A 19,388-nucleotide genomic window follows, 5' to 3' on the forward strand; every position below is an offset into this window, starting at 1 on the left:
GCGGAGTGCGACGCAGGCCTTCAGCCCGGCACCGCTCCGTTCTCATAATTTCTCACTTGGAAGTCAGGACAGGACAAACCGTCCAGGATAAATCTGCAGCCAAAGGTTGGGTTGACAGACACCTGTGTGAGGCTTCCAGAAGTTTCTGATGGATGATGAGCAGCAGATCAGCTCCTCTTAAGGATTAATGCTGAAGGCTTTGTGTCTCTGTAGAGGAATCTTGCCTTTCTTCTTCTTCCTGCTGCTGCTAACCCGACTTCACTTTATCATGAAATGGAAAACCTGACAGAGGAGATGTCTCAGCGTTTTTACACCTTGCTGCAGCAGTTTCTGTCAGTATTGATAACATTTCTGTCTCACTGATGGAGGAATCTGTCTCTATCAGGCTGAAGTGGATGGAGGGATCACTACCCTGGACCTGACCAGCCTGATCTCCCAGACTGAGTATGATGTGGCTGTTACCCCACTCTACGATGACGGACCTGGAGCGGTGATGCTCGGTAGAGCCATCACAGGTCTGCATTACCTCTCAATTCCTCTTTATCCAGTTTAACCCTTTTTTAAATGAATGCTAATCCTTCATCAGCCTTTACGTTTGTTTTAAACCCTGTCTTTCTCTCTGAGCCCTCCTCCAATCCACTTTTCTCTTTCTGTTTGCCATCAGATGTCGTTCCCGCCCCCAAAAACCTGCGGTTCTCTGAGGTGACGCAGAGCTCATTCAGGGCCACATGGGATCATGGGGCCCCTGATGTGGCTCTGTACCGCATCGGCTGGACCAAGAAGGGAGAAACCAACTACCAGTTTGTAAGTAGATCGTCTTCTTTTTCAGTTACAGTGCATTCTGTGAAAAGTTGTCTTAAACAAGGAAAAGTAGTGTGAACAGTAGTCACGTCTTGAAAAGAATCTTTGTTGTCATGTTTTAGTTTGTTTCCTTTCAATTTTAAAATATCTGGCAGTACTTTAGCTCTCATACTCTTAAAAGGTAATCTCTGACAAGTTTTTTACTTCCTCCCTTTAGAGGCTTTACTCTTTAACCCTTTATCACCCAAGCATCATCCAGGCCACATGGATTGTTTCAGAGACAAAGATCATGCCCGGAAAGCTTATCTCCTCTTCTTCCAGGAATTATTTTTTTCTCTTGCCCAAATAGTTGAACAGTTACGGTAATGAGAATGAGGCGCTCTGATGGATTTTGGAGCTTTAACCAAATCCACAAGGCTTGGAGGCCAAAACATCTGTCTTGTACTTTTTTTGCCTCTTAAAAAAACACAATATATTTTTTAACTCATGGCTTAAATCATCATATCCAAATTCAATCAGAACAAACACTTTTATTTCTGGAGTCCCTGCTTCTTTGTTTTTAGGACTCTGAATTTTTAAAACTCCACATTTTGGCACTATTTTCTAGTTTTCTTGTCCAATTGTGAGTTTTAACCTTAGGGAATGTTGAAGTTTTCTCTCATCAACAAGTGAACTACAATCTGGAGTTTTAGATGTTAACATCCAACATCAACTCTGAAAATATACATTTTTTCTTCACCATTTATTTGGGATTGTTTTTCATCAATATCCCAACAAAATAAGAGAGTTAAAAAATATAAATTTGTTTAATAATGAAATATATAAAAAAATTCAATTTAACAAATTTATTTTTCAATATATAACCTTGCAATACTCTGTTCATGTCCAGCATGGAAAATCACCTACTCTTCCACTCCCTCACAGTCACAGGGATGCATTTAGGTCCCTAAACATGGTACCTTTTGGTTTTACATGAATCAATATCCGGTAATTTTGACAGAATTCGGTCAGTACCTTCTAAAAGTACCTAATTCGGTACCCATCCCTATTTACCAATCATAACTATAGGACATTTTCGAGTTAAAAAGTGAATTGAAGTTGTGATTCATTTTCAATAATGCCATAACTTACGTGAATACCAAAATATGATGGCCTTGTAGTGATAGAATTTTTATAACATGCAGCAAAAAAAACTTAATGATGACCAATAAAGAGGCTGATGAGAAACTGGAAAAATGACTACATCAAAAAAATTTTTACTCAATGAATTAAAATTCTTTTTATATAACTAAATGCTTATTTCATTATCCATTATTCTTTCTTAATTTGGAGGATTTTCAATGATTAAAGCAGACTTCAAAGGAGACCTGGGCGTTGGCTGTTTATAATAAAACTCTTGCTTTAAAGAATGACAGTTAATGATGTTGTTTTCAGATGTTTTCTGTTTCTTATTGTTATTCATTCTTTCATAAGTAGTTGGTTTTGGCACGCAGTTGTTGTTTTTGTGGTGATGGTTTCTCACAGATTTGATCAATTTGCAAATTAGAAAGTTAGCATTAAGATGCATGCCCATACAGTAAACGTACAGAGGAGAGTCCATCCTGGGTCAGTCTGAGACATCTGGTGTCTTGGCTTGACTCCACTTTTTTTTAGCCGGAATCGTTTTGTCCAGCTCACGTTCCTTATTTGTTATCAAAATGTGCATCTTCAGCAGCTGGAAAAACAACCGTGTCCAGCTTTGTCTCTTGAAATATGCAAATGAGCTCGACTTGGAACGCAGTGTCTGTCTGCAGTGACACTGAGCATCTGGTTGGAGTTTCCTCTTCAAACAGGCGGTGAAGGTTCCTCGCCTGCAGCCTCGCAGCATTTCATAACTCTGATTAAAACTGGAGCCTGAACTCGCTCTGAGCTCAGAGTCAGAGCTTTAATCCACACCTGCCTGCTAATGTCAGGACTACTTTTAAACTGGACTTCACTTCAGCCCCCCTCCTTTCCAACACGCTGACAGCTCTCCACAGAGGGTCCATGAAGTCACGGTTTTCAAATCTGGACCTGGTTTTGTTTCAGCTCAAAATGAACCACGCTGTGATGCGGCAACAGTCATCTAAGGTTTTTTTCTTATTACTGAATTAAAAATGAAAATCATATTGTGGTTTCACAGATCTCTGAGACTGACATGCCTCACAAAACATAGCCCATGTTTTCGCCAAGTCTTAAGTGAAAACATCCGTTTCAGCTGAAGCAACAATAATGCTCTCTTTGTTTCCTTCTCCTTATATTTTGGCTCTCCAGAGTTTTCCACTTTCACGTCCCCACCCATCAGAAAATCACAACACGCTTAACTCAGAGGAGAAACCGGCAACGGAAAGCCCTTTACTGTCCGTGTTTGTTTCAATCAAGAACTGCACATTCAGTCATTCATCCTCAAGGAGTTTAGAGTCTGAACCCTCAGACACAAACACTGACGCAGGAAATCAAAACCAGAGGCCTTCAGAAAAACAAGCAGCAGAGTCCTGTGTCTCTGCTGCTTTCTGTAACTTTCTGTTTCATAATTTCCCTCCAATCATAATAAACGGACAGGTGACCGCTTAAAAACTATTGTTTAATGAGCAGGGAGTAACAAGAAGCTTGGTTTTAGATACTCTGCAGCTTATAATAGGACAAAGAGCAATCCAATGACTTAAATTTCCAGCAAGCATGACAACAGCTCCAACTCTGGACAATCTAAAATTTATAAATATTTCAAACAGTTCTGCAATTTAACTTTGAAACGGCATGTTGAAATACTCAGGGTTAAATCAGTCTGTCACTGTCTGCTGCACACATGCACACACTTTGTCCTTGTGTGTTGACTGTCTGGATCCCATACACAGGATGGACAGGAGAGACATTTGATCTGGACTAGCTGCTCTCTTGTTTGGGGTAGTCTCGCTGGAACTGTGTGACTGTCCTCATGTTTCTGGGAATCAACTTCTCAGTGAAAATAATGTGAAAGTCAAAATTGAGCCCCCACAGGAGGGGAGAGAAGATGCTGACAGCTTAACTTCTCAACTTGCAAAACAAGAGTAAACTGCACAGAGCTGCAAGACTTTTTGCACTTGAATATCTTTTACACAATTAATTGATGGGCAAACTAACAAAACTTTAACCTATACTTTAGGGATGCACAACATATCAGAATCAATACCTGAATCAGCCGATGTTCATCATTTTCATCGGCCTATGTGTAAGAGTGGGCCGATACTTACTCATTAGCTGCTGGCCATTTTCAGAGCACGTTGAAGGATCTTTCAAGACCCAAATGATATTGTTTTCTTTGACTATGTAAATGCCAAAACTACCTTAGAAAAGTGGACTCTCTTCTTTTATGTCTCTTTTCCTGTATTCCAGCCAAAAATCAGACAAAACATACTTTTTTTGATCCCGTTCATCTCGGGCACTCCATCCTTTGATCCTCTCCATGGTCATAGTTTCACGCGATTCTGCCGCTCTTTCTCTCTGAACTACCCCTTCACATCATCTCAGATTGTTTTTGTTTTTTTAACCAATACGAATGTTGGTATATAGGTTATCAGCCCGAACAGCAATATCAATATTGGATATCAGTATCGGGTCAAAATTTTGGTATCGGTGCATCCCTACTATATTTGCATTTTTTTCAATTTAACATTTATTTTACCAGAAAAAGTCCCGTTTAGACGCAAAATCACTTTTGCAAAGGAGTCCTTGCTGAGATAACTCTTAAGATTATCCTTAATCCCAGTTTAAATTTAATACAAACTAAGTAAATTATCCACTGAAAGCACCTTGACCAAATAAAGAGCAAGTCTGAGGAGACTAAATCTGTTAGAGCCAGTGAGGACCTCAGGTGTCAGTAAAAAGCAGAACATTTAGTACAGGCCTATGAGTAAAGACCGACCAATGTCCAAGATATTGAGTCTTCACCTGAATAAACTATCTTATACCAACAAATCATTTTATGGCACTTCCCAAAAACTACACCAGGTCTAACTCGACATTAATATAAGATAAGGAGTCATCTCAACCCATCATGAGTGGAGACCTTTACAGCATTTGCAAGTTACAGCAGAGAGCTGGGGTTGGAAAGGAAATGATCCTGAGGAATCCGTGAGGAAAGAAAAATCTGACAGAAAAATGGTAGCAGAACACGGCAGTCTTCAACAGAAAAGATGTGAACACATTTCCTCTTCTGTCTCTGTCTCCTTCATTAGGCCATCCTGAACAGTGACGAGAACACCCACGTTCTGCCAAACCTGGACCCTGACACCGAGTACTCAGTCACCGTCACCGCCATCTATCCTGATGAGTCAGAAAGCGAGGACTTGATGGGAGACGAGCGAACACGTAAGCACGTCGTCACACTCTCATCGACTCACCTGCATCTAGAACACATCCTTCATGTTTTGGTAGAAGAAATGTTAACTTGTTTTTGTCTTGACCTGTCTTTCTAGTGTCGCAGCAGGAAGAGGGTATGTCTGATGAGAAAGACGGGTTCCTTTTCATTGTAACGTGTCGACAGTGTTAACAGAAGAACGCTGTTTCTTTCTCAACTGCATGTGTGTGAAAGTTATTGCTTTCCTCTGTGTCCACACCACAAGATATGTCAAACTTAAACCAAAGAAACCAAACAAGCTGAATCCAGCTGAGTCAGAAAGTGATATGACTTCACTGTCGCCTCAGAATAATGAATATAATCATCTCAAAGGCTTGCTTCTTTTTGTTTTAAGTAACTTTGATGTCCTTTGGTTCTCATGGACGGTGGTGTGAACATAGATCAAAAGCGCTCAGTATAATCATAATCTGTTCAAAGCCATCCTCCCACCCAGGAGGATGAATGTTTTAATATCATCCATTATTCATTCATTCGTTTGTCATTAAAACAATTCTGTTGTCACAGATCCGTTTTACGTCACATCATCTCGTCATTTCATCACATCTTCATCAGTGTTCACCTCAGTCACCCAGATGTTGTTGCATGTTGTTGCTTTGTTGTGAAGTGTTTCTGAAGCAGGGTTAGCGATCAGCAATCTTCTTATCTAACTAAATCCTTAAAGCTGAGTGACTAAAAAGTCTGTCTTATATTTATTTGCTCCTTAAAATCCTGTTATACTATTAACTTATTACTAAAATCATCTTATCCAAATTTAATTAGAACAAACACTTTGATTTCTTGAACTTCTGCTTCTTTGTTTTTAGGAATCTGAATTTATAACTTAATTTTTTGGAAGTTTTTTCTGGTTTTCTTGTTAATTTGTGAGTTTTGATTCCAGAAGATAATGAATTTTTGTCTCATAAATAAATGAACTGGAATCTGAGTTTTAGATTTTAATTTTCTAGCCCAAACTTTAAATTATTTTGTCTGTTTGTTTGGGGTTATTTTTCATTATAATTGAGTTTTGCTGTTTTTTTAAACTTTTTTCTTCATGTTTTATGGCTTAACTCTTTAAAAATTTAGAACAAACTTGAATTAACCGTGATTTCCTTTTGGAATGTGGAACTGATCAATTTCTTTGTGGTAAAATGTTTCATAAACACCAGAAAACTGTTCAAATTTTTTTAAAATTCATGCAATTTTTTTCAATCATCATTACTAATATAAATATATTTTTACACAGCTAACATGTTTATCAACTGTAGGCATGAAGTGGGCATGTGATGAGTTACAGAATCAGCTGATTTGAAGCTGTTGAGATATAAAACAAGAAGAAACTGAACTCCAGCCCTGCCTCATAATGCTTCACTGACCACTGTGCTGCTTCATCACATACTTCACCATTCCAGATTTATCACCTCCAGGATTTTGGGAGCTTAACCATCATCCCCTTCCATCCTCATCCTCAATTCATCATCATTATCATCATCATTGTCGCTAATAAAAACTGGGAAGCTCAGTTTCTTTCTCTCTGATCTAACTTCATTTATCTGTGTGCTCTCAGTGCGTCCAGAGCCGCCTCGTAACCTGAGGGTGTTTAACGCCACCATCTCATCACTGTCTCTGAAATGGGATGCGGCCCCTGGTCCGGTGCAGAACTACAGGATCACATACAAACCTGTCACTGGGGGAGAGCCTCTCCAGGTGAGTTCACTCCACAGTTAATTTATTTTACCTCGTGTTACAGACCGGGGGGGAGTTTTATTTTGATAGGAACAGAGTAACATCATCAGCGTATAACATTACTCTGATTTGAACATGTGTTTTAAAATAGTATTCGGCCAGTTTTTAGGAGTTTGTTTTTTAATCCTTCACTTAATGCCACTCCTATTATCACAATTTCATTCATGATTTACTTTTGTTTGATTTTTATCTGCTGTATGAACAATTGAACAAGTTGCGCTCTTGTCAAATTTGTCAAAACATGAATAAGAGGCTATCAAGACAGTTTAACTGACACTAGGACTCCTATTTAGTCTGTCATTGCTCTTCTTTTAACAAAAAGTCAGCTTATAGTACTTAAAAAAGGTTGTAATCAATGTTGAATACATCACAGGAATAAATAAAAATATGATTCAAACAAAAAACCAGACACAAATTCAGGGTACAGTTTCAACTCGGGTTTTAATAAAAAACAAAATCATAATGTTATATCGTAATAAATAGCCACAAAAACAGACTTTTGATGGGTTGAATAATCCAAATTTCACCTGAAGTTATCATTTTCGTCACCCATCCCATCCATAAAATCTTTGTTTGTGAACCAGCATCAGGAGTCCCATCATCTCAGCTCGTTCACACACACTCTTGGCTCTTAGTTTCATCCAGAGACCGAAGCTGGAGCTACTCCTCTGCCTCTGAACAAAGACGTGACTTCAGAGATTTTTGATCTGTTTTACACCCAAACTGTCTTAATTCAGTGAACTGTGGAGTTTACCAGAAACAGGTCCCTCTCTCCTCGTAGCGCTGAACACACTGGGTATCATCTGTTTGTCCAGGATTCAGCAACAACACCACTGAATTCCTCATCAGGGTGGACTTTCCTGTTTGTGGCCTCACAAATGGATGTTTCTTTCCACTGTTCTCGGGGTGCGGCGGAACATCTCCAGCGGCCGCCCGATGACAGATCCATGAATATCTCAATGTGATGGAGAGTTCTGAGTCTATCAGTGGGGTTTGCAAAACGAGTCCCACGACACATTTAGAGACAAATCAGTTTGAACAGCTTGATATGATGGGAAGTTTTCAGTCTCTGGAGGAACACGTTTAGGATCTGTTAAATGGAAAACAGCCACAGGGAATCTACGGGGAAATAAGATAGAGGGAAAATGTTGCGTCGTACTCGGGTTATTTGAAGTTTTGAAACATCTGACCTGAAATGGAAAAGATTTTTTGTTGTTTTTGAATCAATTTTCAAGTAGAATTTCATAGGATTGGTAAGAGAAGATTTCTGGTTTTTGTTTGATGTATGTTTGTTGTCAGGGTAGCGTTAACCAATCAGGTGTCAGCTGGCTGTATGGAGAGCAGAAGCAGGAGGAACATAATCAATTGTACACATGAAAAAGCTTTTCAAGGATCTATTTATACGCCAAATGTCATTGTCAATTCCAAATGCACTTGCAGTTTTTATGCCAAGCTGTCATGGAACCGGTACATAAACCCGTGCCAGTGTCAGTGTCTTTGGAGGCCAAATCACACCAGATCTGTCAAATATGCAAGACATCTGCATTTTCCAGCTGCCAGAGCACAGAGCAGATCAAGCAGGACAAGAAGACAGAAACCACCTGAAATGTGACTTTCAAAATGAAATAAGTTGTCAGTGGGGGTCAGGGCCTTGTTGATGAGTCCAGCTGCAGGCACCAGCTGTGGTATAAGGTTTTGGTTCCGATGGACTGCAGCTTCCTGTCAGGGGGTAGTGATTGAAAAAGTCTGAGGTGAGAGGGGTCTGCCACAATCCCCTAGCTTGCCTCACACTAGGAATACAACAGATGCGTCTCTGGTCCTGTGTGTTGACTGCATGCTCTCTCATCCATCATCTCCCACCAGCTGCATGTTCAGTCCAGCATCTATCAGGACCTCCACACAGCTGGAGTCACAGACCGAGGAGTTCCTTGGATTCCCACCTCAAGGATGAGCCTCTCTTGGTTCATGTTGGGCTGTAAAACCTCAAACCTGTTGACTCCTGGTCTGGCCCTACCCGTTCATTGTTGTAGTCAAGATAAATACAGTCTGGTTTAGAGAAGCTTTGTCTTATTTTGAAGGTCACCTAGCGTGTTTATGTGGTTTGTGTGTATGACTTCTTGTCCAACTGAATGGATGGTGAATTGATACATACCTGCTCCGGTATCCGCCAGAAAAAGGATGGTTGGACTCAATGATGGACCTGCGCAGGTCGTAGTCTTTGGAAGGTTGAACTTCAGCATCCTCTTGCTGATGTTCAACTCCCACTTGAGGTTCTGGGAGATGATGGTCCCCAAAAAGCAGAAGGGCTTCAATGAGTCAACCTGGGAGTTACACTGGATGATGGGGGTAGGTAGGGATGCGTCTTTCCCTAAGTCCACCACCATCCTCACATCTGCCTGCAGGCACACCTGGCTCTTAGGGGTGTTAAGGGAATGAGAGCAAACGCACTGGTTGGTTTGATCTCAGTAATCAAGGGGTTGAATCCCAGTTTTTTTAGCCCTGCACCTCATTTAGGCTCTTGACTGTTCACTGTTTGAGTTATAAAAAGTAGACAGACGCACCCTGATTCACTTTGCTCCAGTTTAAAAGGTCCCTTGGCTCAAAAAACAGATCTCTCCAGATGAACCTGGATGGAAAAGATGATCAAACATCTGTACTCATCAAATCTGGGAGCTTGGATCACCCAAAATATCTCATTTACAACTCAAGCCAAAGTTACAACTTCCTGAAAACACTAAAGAGAATCAGGATCGGAGCACAATGATCCGGAGCCAGAACCTGGCGTCAGCATCCTGACAGAGTCCCCCAGCTTGATGCTGTCATTAGATGAGTCCGGCGTTTGGCCTCCTCACATTCCTGTTGGATGACTCCACGCTGATCAAGAGCTGGAAATAGCTTCAAAGGAAACTACGGGCAATATGAGAAGAATTTCAGTGAGTTACAGATTTCACTGTGTCTCTGAAATGTTATGACAGAGTTCCCCCAAACAAAGAGTCGGGGTCCAATCATGATGTCAGTGCTACGAATCCGTCTTTGATCCCCCCTTGCTGCGTCAGCTGTGTTACCCTGGAGACTCGGAGCATCTGGTGTCCTGTCGTCCTCTGTGGGCTTGTTGACTTTAACATCCGTCACATGAAACCAGACGGGATGTTTGTTTGTGTAGGATGAGCTCAGGGTTTCAACGCTGAGCTGAAAAATGATGAGAAACAGTAAAAGTTCACTCTGGGAGTAGTAAAGACATGATGGGAAAGAATGGAAACTACTGGATTTAGAGGAGAGCAGGGACGTCTAATGCTCGGCCCTGCACGTCCTGCAGCATCTGATATATCATTAAATGAAATGAAATAGTGCGGCAGAGAAGACTTATAGCTCTTTCTTTAACCTACATTAGAATAAATCATGCAGGACACCCACAGAGACAGAAATCTGAGGAGTCCTCGAGAGAGTCTTCACGCTGGAGATGATTTAAAACTTACTTTCACCTTTAAAACTGTCATCATACAACAGTTAATCTGGAATAACAACCTTAAAATCATTTAGATGACACGGTGACTTGTAGTTCAGAGAACATCTTTAATTCCTGCTCCACACCCTAATGTCTGATGCTGCAGCGTGTAACGTCAGTTGAGTGAGAACAATCTCAGCGATGAAGAAGAGCACCGAGGCGGAAAATTGTGCATTTAAACTTCTCTGCTACAGATCTCAGGAGGGCAGTTTTGGGTGGACATAGAGGGAGGTTTGAGGAGAGAAAGGGAAAAAATGAAAGCAAAAGCTGTGCTGTTTTCATGCCTGAGAAGTTTCTCGTTCTGATCCACTTTCATTGCAACTTGGGAGAAATTCAAGCACAAAAAGTAGAAAAGTTGTGCTTGGTACCTGTTTCTTAACATCTGGGCTACCAGGAGCTCAGAAAAAGTTAATGAACTGGCATTGGCCTTGAAGGTTTTTCATTCGTACATACAACAGCAATGAACAGGCTTTTGACTTGAACCTGTTTAGAGGACCCAAGCTCACGACTTGTAGTAGCAGTAAAAATAGTCTGTATTATTACCAAAAAATCACAGAAACTGGTGAGAGAAAACAAACAAAACCTCATTAAGTGCTGAAAAACTTGTGTCTAAAGGGAACAAAAAATCACAGGAGAACCTGGCTTGAAACAAACTTGGACAAAAGGTCTCTCGAAGTAAGGTTTCCAGAAACTCTTGAAGAGATGGACAGACATTGGACTAAAGGCCCATTTATGCTCAACGATATATATGGATATGGTTACAGATGGAGCCTTCTGTCCTTGCACTGCGTATTTCTGTGTGTTTCTGTGTGTTTCCATGAAGCCTACTAATACGGACCAAACGGCGCCGTACCACTGGAAACTGTGGGGGCAGTGTTGCTGTCACTACCCGACGCAAAGCTTTAGTGAGACACAAAGAAGAAAATAACGATGGAGGAACTTTCGTGATGTATTTAACTGCCTCACCGACCTGTCTTTTATGCAGGCGATACATTAGCAATACTTCCTCCCCAGTCGCCATGCTTGTTTTTGAGTTTCGTTGTCATAAACTTTTGACTCTGGGCTGCCCCCTCTGGTGGATGTATTGGTTAACTGCAAAGCCAACGTAAAGGACACATGGAAGTTTGTGAGCAGTGACTGTAACATCAACACATTTTTGTACGTAAAGGGAGGAGAAATAGGCCTTAAGGGAGCCACAGACTACTTATACAGGAGGTCATAGCCCACAGGTGGAATCTGTGAGGGCAGGGATGACAATCACAAAAGCTGGAAGCACGTCAGGACAGGAAGTTATCTGGAACAAATTCGAATTCAAAATAAGCTTTATTGGAATAAAGTTTTTAAACAAAATGTGTTGCCAGAAAACAAGACGCAAGAGGAGAGACATTACTACAGAATAATACAGGACAGGACAAACTATCAAAGGACAGGACAAAAACATCAAACTTCCAGCTGCTGTCAGGTTCACTTTCCATTATGACAAAAGGCTTTAATCTGGCATCAGATGTGACGGGACATTTAATATAGATATAAATGTATATGCTGGTTCAGACGGTTACATTAAATAGTGATTGCTGTGATTGTTTATTGCATTAAAATGCGCCTGATACCCTGGAAACTTAACCAGACTGAGCCAAACATAGTTGATGAAACATGACACCTTTCCAAAAGTATGAGATTTGATGCCAAGAAGCATTGTTATAACAAAGAAATTATCTATCAAGCAAAAAATTTAAATACTTTCTGTTCTATACTATATCTGTTTTTCATTTGGTGGATCAGTGGTCTTTGTATTTCCCCGTTTCACACAAACAAATGAATTACCACTAAACAAGTACACCAGGATGTCAGAAGAGAGTTGGTTTTTTCTCCAGAGTCCTCAGGAAAAAGAGGTGTCAGTGAACTTTCTTACAAACAGTCAGAAGCAGATAATCAACCAGGTGAGGTCCTTTGAGACGTGGAACTCAAGAATTTAAAGCTAGTAACAAACTCAGTGCCACATTGACCTTAGGAGTCAAGGGCTTTGCTTGGTTTATACATAAAGAAAATCTGCCACTACTGCAAAAATTTCTGTCTTTGGAAAGTTTTAAAGTCTTGTTTTAAGTAAAACCTCTGAAAAAGATTTCGCCCCCACGATTGCAGCCAGCTTGACTTCTTACTCTCAGTTATGTCTTTGTTTTTTCTGTCCTTGCCTCTTATGGGAGGTGTAGTGAGATGTTTGGACTTGAAATGAGTCAGATACTCTCAGTAAGACCCATTTTGTTTCAGCGTAAACATAATGCTCAAAGTTTGCTCCCCTTCAGCCTGAACCTGAGCCAGACTGATTCTGAGCAGCTTCCTCAGATTACACTCAGCTTAAATCCTGATGTTTCTGTGATCCTCACTGACATTTATCTCTTAGATACCAGACAAACTGTTTATATCCTTCACGAGTGTGTTTATGGTGTTGTTTCCATCTCATGATGTACAGCAGAGTTTTCATCCCCCTGATCCCCTGAAGTTAAACACTCCACCCAACCATGAATCCATGAATCCATGAATGATGTAAATAGTTCACTGACTTCATCCAAACATGACACACTGCTGGTTGTTGTGCTTTTAGAGTTTGGAGATGTCAGCAGAGATAAGTGATTACACATTACAGACATTAGAGTTTCAATTAAATTAAGTCTTACTTTCTCTTTTTTCCACATCATCATGTCAGTTTGTATTTTTAGTTTTGAATCATACAAGGACAATGTTCCTGTTGGCTTTTTTTTTGGATGAATTCAGGATGTACGCCTCGTGTTGGATTTATTTTTGCCATACAACAATAAAACAAACAATTTCCCCGAAGATTGAAACATACAATCTGCACTTTGTATTTGTATTTGTATTTTGAAATATTTAGTTACTTCTTATATAAATCTCCTCCACAGATACCATCATTATCTTGGTGTAGTCACCAGGGATCTTCAAAAAAGAAAAAAAAGGATCAAATTATCTTTTGTGTGTGTTTTGATATCAGATTGAACTTCTATTTATGCTTTTTTTTTAATAATTTCTAACAATTCTTCCCTTCCGTCATTTTCCTTTTTTTTCATTTTCATTTTTGTCATTCATTTCTTGCTAGGCGCCACCCCATTGTGGCTGCCTGTTACAACAGCTCTCTCTTCCTTGTCTGTTTCTTGGAATTTTTTCATCTCTTTTTCATCATCTCTGCATTTGAAGTGGATCATTACTTTGTAGGTCTCATCTGTTGGTCGTGGACACCAAACTGGTTTTGTCTTCAGTGATATTTTTACTATTTTTGCTCCTGTGTTAGTCTGGAGATCCTACATGGAACCATGGCTGCTTTGTTTACATGTAAAATCGGCTGTTTGCAGCCTTTAGCATGTCAATGCTAACTGGTGCAAGGCCTGATGTTTCCCCACAAGGTCAATCAATCAATCAATCAATCAATCAATCAATCAATCAATCAATCAATCAATCAATCAATCAGTCTTTATTTGTATAGCGGCAAATCATAAACAATGTTAGCTCAAGACACCTTCCGAAACATTAACAGGTCTAGGCCCTTTAATGTTACTAAAATTTTATTTACAGAAGTTTGTAGTTTGTAGTGAGTTTAAAGACAGAGAAAATTCCTTAAAGTGAAAACTACGAAGATAGCGGAGAGCTAACGACAAGACCATGCTGTAGACAGAGTAAGGAAAACCGGAAATGACACAACACACTCACGTAACCGCAGAGATCCAATCCTAGTAAGGTGAGGAGAAGGAGGTGAGGATGAAGTGCAAGTACTCAGATGTGAGCTAAGAAGTGAAGATACTGACCTCTCCTTCCATCCATCGTTATTGGGAACACAAGATCTATCTCCAATAACATGGACAAGCTAGTCATGCTAACCTGTAACACGTTTGTTTATTTATGCCACGATGCACACCTCATCTGAAACATGACTGTGACAGCCTGAAGATGAGTCTCACTTCGAGTGTGTTTCCTCCAAACAGGTCCAGGTTGGAGGGAAGAAGACCAGCACGATCCTGCAGAAGCTGGAGCCCGACACTCAGTACTCGGTCAGCGTGGCTGCCGTGTACCCGACTGGTGTCAGTAGTGATGTCACTGGAGAAGGACAAACCAGTAAGTCTGCTACAGTTCTCACTGGGCTGCAGATTCAGGAATGTACCTCTAAATGTCTGCTACTTCTGAAATACAATAGTCTGCAAAAGTTAAAATATTGAGAAGAAGTACAGTTATGAAATAAATTTTCTCATGTCTCCAGTTTCAGAAACTTCTTCATTTTCTCATATCCGTGAAAAAGTGGTTTATGTGTTTGTAATCATGCTTCTTTCAGTGTTATCAAAGGTTTGAAATTGGCAACTTAAGGTCTGTTTTTAGGTTTAGGGTTAGGTTTTTTGTAATTCTTAAATATTTTAAAATAAAAACACTTGAAAATCCATCTAAGTGGTTTCAAAAAGTCATTACTGGGAAGCTAATTTAACAGAAAACTACAATGTTTTTTTAACAAGCATCAAAAGGGACTTGTTGATTTCTCTTTGGTCTAAAGTCTCCTGATAAGGATATTTTAAGGTGAAGTATCAGATGTTCAGCTTTGTGTTTCTGCCCCCACAGAGCCTCTGGGTGGAGTGAGAAACCTGCAGGTCTTGAACCCCACCATGACCACCCTGAACGTCCGCTGGGAGCCTGCTGAGGGCCGTGTGAAGGAATACAAAGTCATTTATGCTCCTGCAGCTGGAGGAGCAGAGAGCATGGTAGGACTGGTAGGAAACCATCGGCTTCCTCTTGGCTGGAGCTCTGCCGTGTCATACCTGAAGCCAGATTTTTCACCTCCTGTGTTTGAACATGTCTTAACCTCCAAACTCAAGAATGTGTCCAGCTGTGTGAATGCTTTGTCTTTCTTTTTCGGTGACATAACCACACGCCAATGCATCTCACCCTAACATTTCAGTCTGATAATTGTTTATAGTTCTCTTGAATAGAAGTGAAGTCATGCATGTTGAAAAGCAAACGATGAGCACTTTGTCAGGACGGATTTAAAGAGTTTTTATTTGGCTTCGGCGCCCTGAAGCTGGCCCATTAAACTGCATCTGTTACTGCTTCAGAATCAGAGTCCTGCAGGGGTTGATGAGGGTTAAATGTTTTGAAAGCTCATCATGCTGTCTCCTGAAGTCTTCTGCAGCTCATCTCTCTCATTTGTCTCTAAATTAGGAGACTGTGTCAGCAGGAACAACCAACACCATGCTGCGAGGCCTGCAGCCTGATACACTCTACACAGTCTCTCTGGTGCCTGTTTATGCAACAGGAGATGGAAAAACTATGTCTGAAAATGGAAAGACAAGTAAGACTCCTCTCTGTGTCCTCGGTCAGGGGTTACCAAAGGTGTTTCTGGAAGATTAAAGATGATTGTTCACTGTGACTGACTGGAGCTGTCGTCCTCTGCAGGAGCTCTGGGAGGCGTGAAGAACCTGGTGGTGACAGACCCCACTATGACCTCTCTGACTGTGAACTGGGAACCTGCTGACGGAGCAGTTCGTCTCTACAAGGTCTTCTATGTGCCTGTTGCTGGAGGCCTGGAAGAGATGGTGGGACTCCTTTACCTCGAAACACAATAATTGAGAAGCTGTATATGGATTAATCTTGACTTGGTTCATTTTGGAAAACAGGAGCAAGTTCCGACAGGGACCAACTCCATCATCCTGAGGAACCTGACGCCCGACACCCCGTACACTGTGTCTGTCTTACCAGTTTACCCAGCAAGAGAAGGAAAACGCCAGTCAGAGAACGGGAGGACGCGTACGTTACTGTGGAGCTAGAATTAAAGAAACTCATGTGAGATTTGACTGTTTAATAAATCCCTGTCTTTTCTATCTCAGTGCCTCTGGGCGGAGTGGGTAACATGAGGGTGACCAACCCGACCATCACCACCCTCACCGTCAACTGGAATCCGGCTGATGGCAACGTTCAGGGCTACAAAGTGATCTACACCCCCACAGATGGAGGACTAGAGATTGTTGTAAGTTCATCATGTTTCATATTTCCTAAAATTCACCAGAGATTTTGATCATCACTCCAGAAGACTGAAGGTGTTACTTGTTACCTCTGCCAAGGAACTGGCACAAACGAACCCTGGTGCGGACCAAACATCCGGACCGAGACCCACTTTTTGAGGTGGTCTTGGTCCGCTTGCGAACAAACTCTGGTGCAGTTCGTAGTTCTCCGGTGCAGGTCTGAATACAAACCAAGGTCCGAACTAACTACAGGATACATGGGCCTTTTGGGCCTATAAAGCCACCGTAACCTAACCATCTTTGGTTCATACCTGATCCTCCGTCTTCTGTTTAGCCACGCTGTTGCTGGCATGTTGTGGGTCAGGACACGCAGAGCATAGCGTCTCCTTACTGCGAGCATTCGTCTTCCCTGTTCCAAAATTTGAAACGGTGTTGTTAAGCCTGCTTTGGAGGAGCTGCTCTTGAAACTGAAAATGATCTTGCAGCTCTAATAGGAGCACAAACACACTTTTACCTCTATTTCTGGGTCTGTATTCTGTGTGCCCCCTTTGTCAGTGCTGTCCAATGAGAGCACTGATCGTCACACACGTGGATGTGTTTACAGAATATAGTCCACTTGTAAAAAGTACAATCTGAATACGAACCGCACCAAATAAAGAAAATAAAGTCTGCTTTTGGTCCAGACCAAACAAGTGGACCAAAGGACTTTTATGGTCTGAATAGAGCGTAACATAACTCAAGAGTTACCAATGGATCTTGATGAAATTTTCAGGAAATATTCAAAATGGGATAAGGAAGAAGTGACTAAATTTTTTGGATTTTCTTTTGCCATCATCTGCAATGCTGAAGTATCTCCAGACCACTCTTCTACCTGCCCTGTAATCATACTCTAAGTTTGTGCTATAGCGTGGTTTCGCCCCCGATATTTGCATCGGCATTGATGCATCCCTGATAACGCTCTGCTGCTGGAGTAAAGTTTGGATTTGTAGAGTTCTGACTGCACTGTCTGAAACCACAGACGCATTAAAACAAAGATGTTCCATTTAACTGCTGATATCAACATTAACATGTTCTGTGCTTAAAAACTTATCAGGATTATTCCAGTTTATTCAGTCTGAAGCTGCAGATAGAGATAAATAAACAGCATCGTTCTCACAAGTTGTTTCAGATCTCAGAGCAGAAGGAATCTCATGTTGGATGTCTTCGCACCCTGATTTGGAAAACACTCAAGAATGAAATAACTCTGGCTCGCTCACAGCGCTGTGTTGTTAACACCACTCCTCTGTGACAGGCCTCTCGGGTGTTTTTACACTCGATTGAGAAAATGAGATATCGGGGAAACCTTTAAAACAAAAGATTGTTAAGACTTAACATTTAAAAATGGAGATCCTCTCTGGGTTTGAGCCCTCTCAGGTTCTCCAGCAGGAGTGAACAAAGAAAGCTGTCAGACTTTGTTTGAAATGTCGTCCTTTAAAAGAAACACAGCGATCAAAGCCCTCAACAGGGATTTAGTGATGTTACGCTTTCTGACAGCGTAATCCCATCATGCAGCTGTCACACATAAATCCTTCTGTGGTGTTGTGTCCCTCGTCTCTGCGTGCCAGGTGGGTGGGTTAAGGTTCCTGGAGCTCCAGCAGAATGAGTTTAAACCCTGCCATCAGCACTCATTTAGGTGGTGGAATAACAGCTCAGAGCACAGCTGACTGAAGCTTCAAGTGTCTTTGCTGATGACATAACTTCTACCCACCAATTACACAAAGTCAAAGTCGATTCACAGGAATTTTTTTACTCCTCTGCCAGAGGAATGTGACTGGTAGTCATCTGCTGCTTCAGCTCAAACTTGAAACTGTACACGCCCTGGAGTCAATAAGTTTAGTTTGAGTTTCAATAACTTACAGTTTGTAGAAACAGTTGGTTATCGCTGTTTCAGAGTCAAAATGGGTAACATGTTTATTTTCTCAGCCTCAAAAATCCAGGAAATTCATTGTTAATTTTACTCCAGGTGTAAACTAATTTGAAGGGTATCTGATTCGTTCTTTAACCTGCTGGAGGCCAAAGGTCAGTTCCCTTGAGCTCACCTGCTGTGTCTTTGCAGGAACAAGTCTCAGAGAGCACCACCAAAACCATCCTGGAGAAACTCCTGCCAGACACCCGCTACACTGTCACTGTGGTCCCTGTTTACGCTGAGGGAGACGGACCCAGTCTGACCGACACCGGGAAAACCAGTGAGTGTCTTTGGGTGATCAGAGCTTGTGTAAAAGTTACAGAGAGTTCAATAAAACATTTGAAAACAAATTGTTAGAGGAATGAAACACATCTTTCATGATTACAGGTTGATTATCTGGTGATCCCTACAGAACTTAAATTGTAGTCTTCATACAAAAATGGAAAACAGTGCAACAGAGATAAATCCTGCAGTTGTCAAAGCAGGACTCAGGTTATTTGATTTTAATGCCTGATATCTGGCTGTAGATCACATTCTGCTGTGATTAATGACTCCAGCTGGGAGCTCTTTGATTGACACAACTATGAAATTACTCCCAAAAGGTAAAAGAAATCCACGATAGCACCACGCTTAACAACGGCAGCGTCAGAGTGAATCTGAATCATTGGACCTGAAGGAAAAGTGAACAACAAAACATTGATTTTTCTGCCTCCCAGCCTCTGGAAAAAACAGCTCCCCGGACACCAGTAACCTCTGACTAGACAGCAGCTGTGTGAAGCCTCCATCCAAGCACTGAATTAATCTTCTCTTGCCGTGTCTCCACCAGGGCCGCTGGGCTTCGTGAAGAACCTGCAGGTGACCGATCCCACCACCAGCACCCTGAACGTGCGCTGGGACCCTGCGGAGGGAAATGTGCGCGAGTACATCGTGATCTGGGTGCCTACAGCTGGAGGAGAGCAGGATGTGGTAAGGCTCCACAGACCTGACATC

The 19,388-nt window shown here is 41.4% G+C and overlaps 1 protein-coding gene across 2 annotated transcripts in view; it reads left to right on the forward strand.

Annotated features, from left to right (window-relative positions):
* Window positions 1-19,388, forward strand: part of col12a1b (collagen, type XII, alpha 1b) — a 150,022-nt gene that overhangs the window by 63,421 nt on the left and 67,213 nt on the right. Inside the window, exons 26-38 of one of the 2 annotated variants that reach the window (XM_074684633.1) lie at window positions 386-515; window positions 665-804; window positions 5,034-5,166; window positions 5,274-5,291; window positions 6,759-6,898; window positions 14,435-14,564; window positions 15,057-15,196; window positions 15,654-15,783; window positions 15,888-16,027; window positions 16,109-16,238; window positions 16,319-16,458; window positions 18,549-18,678; window positions 19,225-19,364. In XM_074684633.1, the coding sequence (XP_074540734.1) occupies window positions 386-515; window positions 665-804; window positions 5,034-5,166; window positions 5,274-5,291; window positions 6,759-6,898; window positions 14,435-14,564; window positions 15,057-15,196; window positions 15,654-15,783; window positions 15,888-16,027; window positions 16,109-16,238; window positions 16,319-16,458; window positions 18,549-18,678; window positions 19,225-19,364 (1,641 nt within the window). Of the gene's footprint in view, window positions 1-385; window positions 516-664; window positions 805-5,033; window positions 5,167-5,273; window positions 5,292-6,758; window positions 6,899-14,434; window positions 14,565-15,056; window positions 15,206-15,653; window positions 15,784-15,887; window positions 16,028-16,108; window positions 16,239-16,318; window positions 16,459-18,548; window positions 18,679-19,224; window positions 19,365-19,388 lie in introns of both variants that reach the window. The other variant, XM_074684632.1, reaches the window with a different exon arrangement.

The sequence above is a fragment of the Halichoeres trimaculatus genome, unplaced genomic scaffold, assembly GCF_033239565.1.
Source record: "Halichoeres trimaculatus isolate MK-OKI-2021-1 unplaced genomic scaffold, fHalTri1.1 fHalTri1_scaffold_13, whole genome shotgun sequence".
NCBI lineage: Eukaryota > Metazoa > Chordata > Actinopteri > Labriformes > Labridae > Halichoeres > Halichoeres trimaculatus.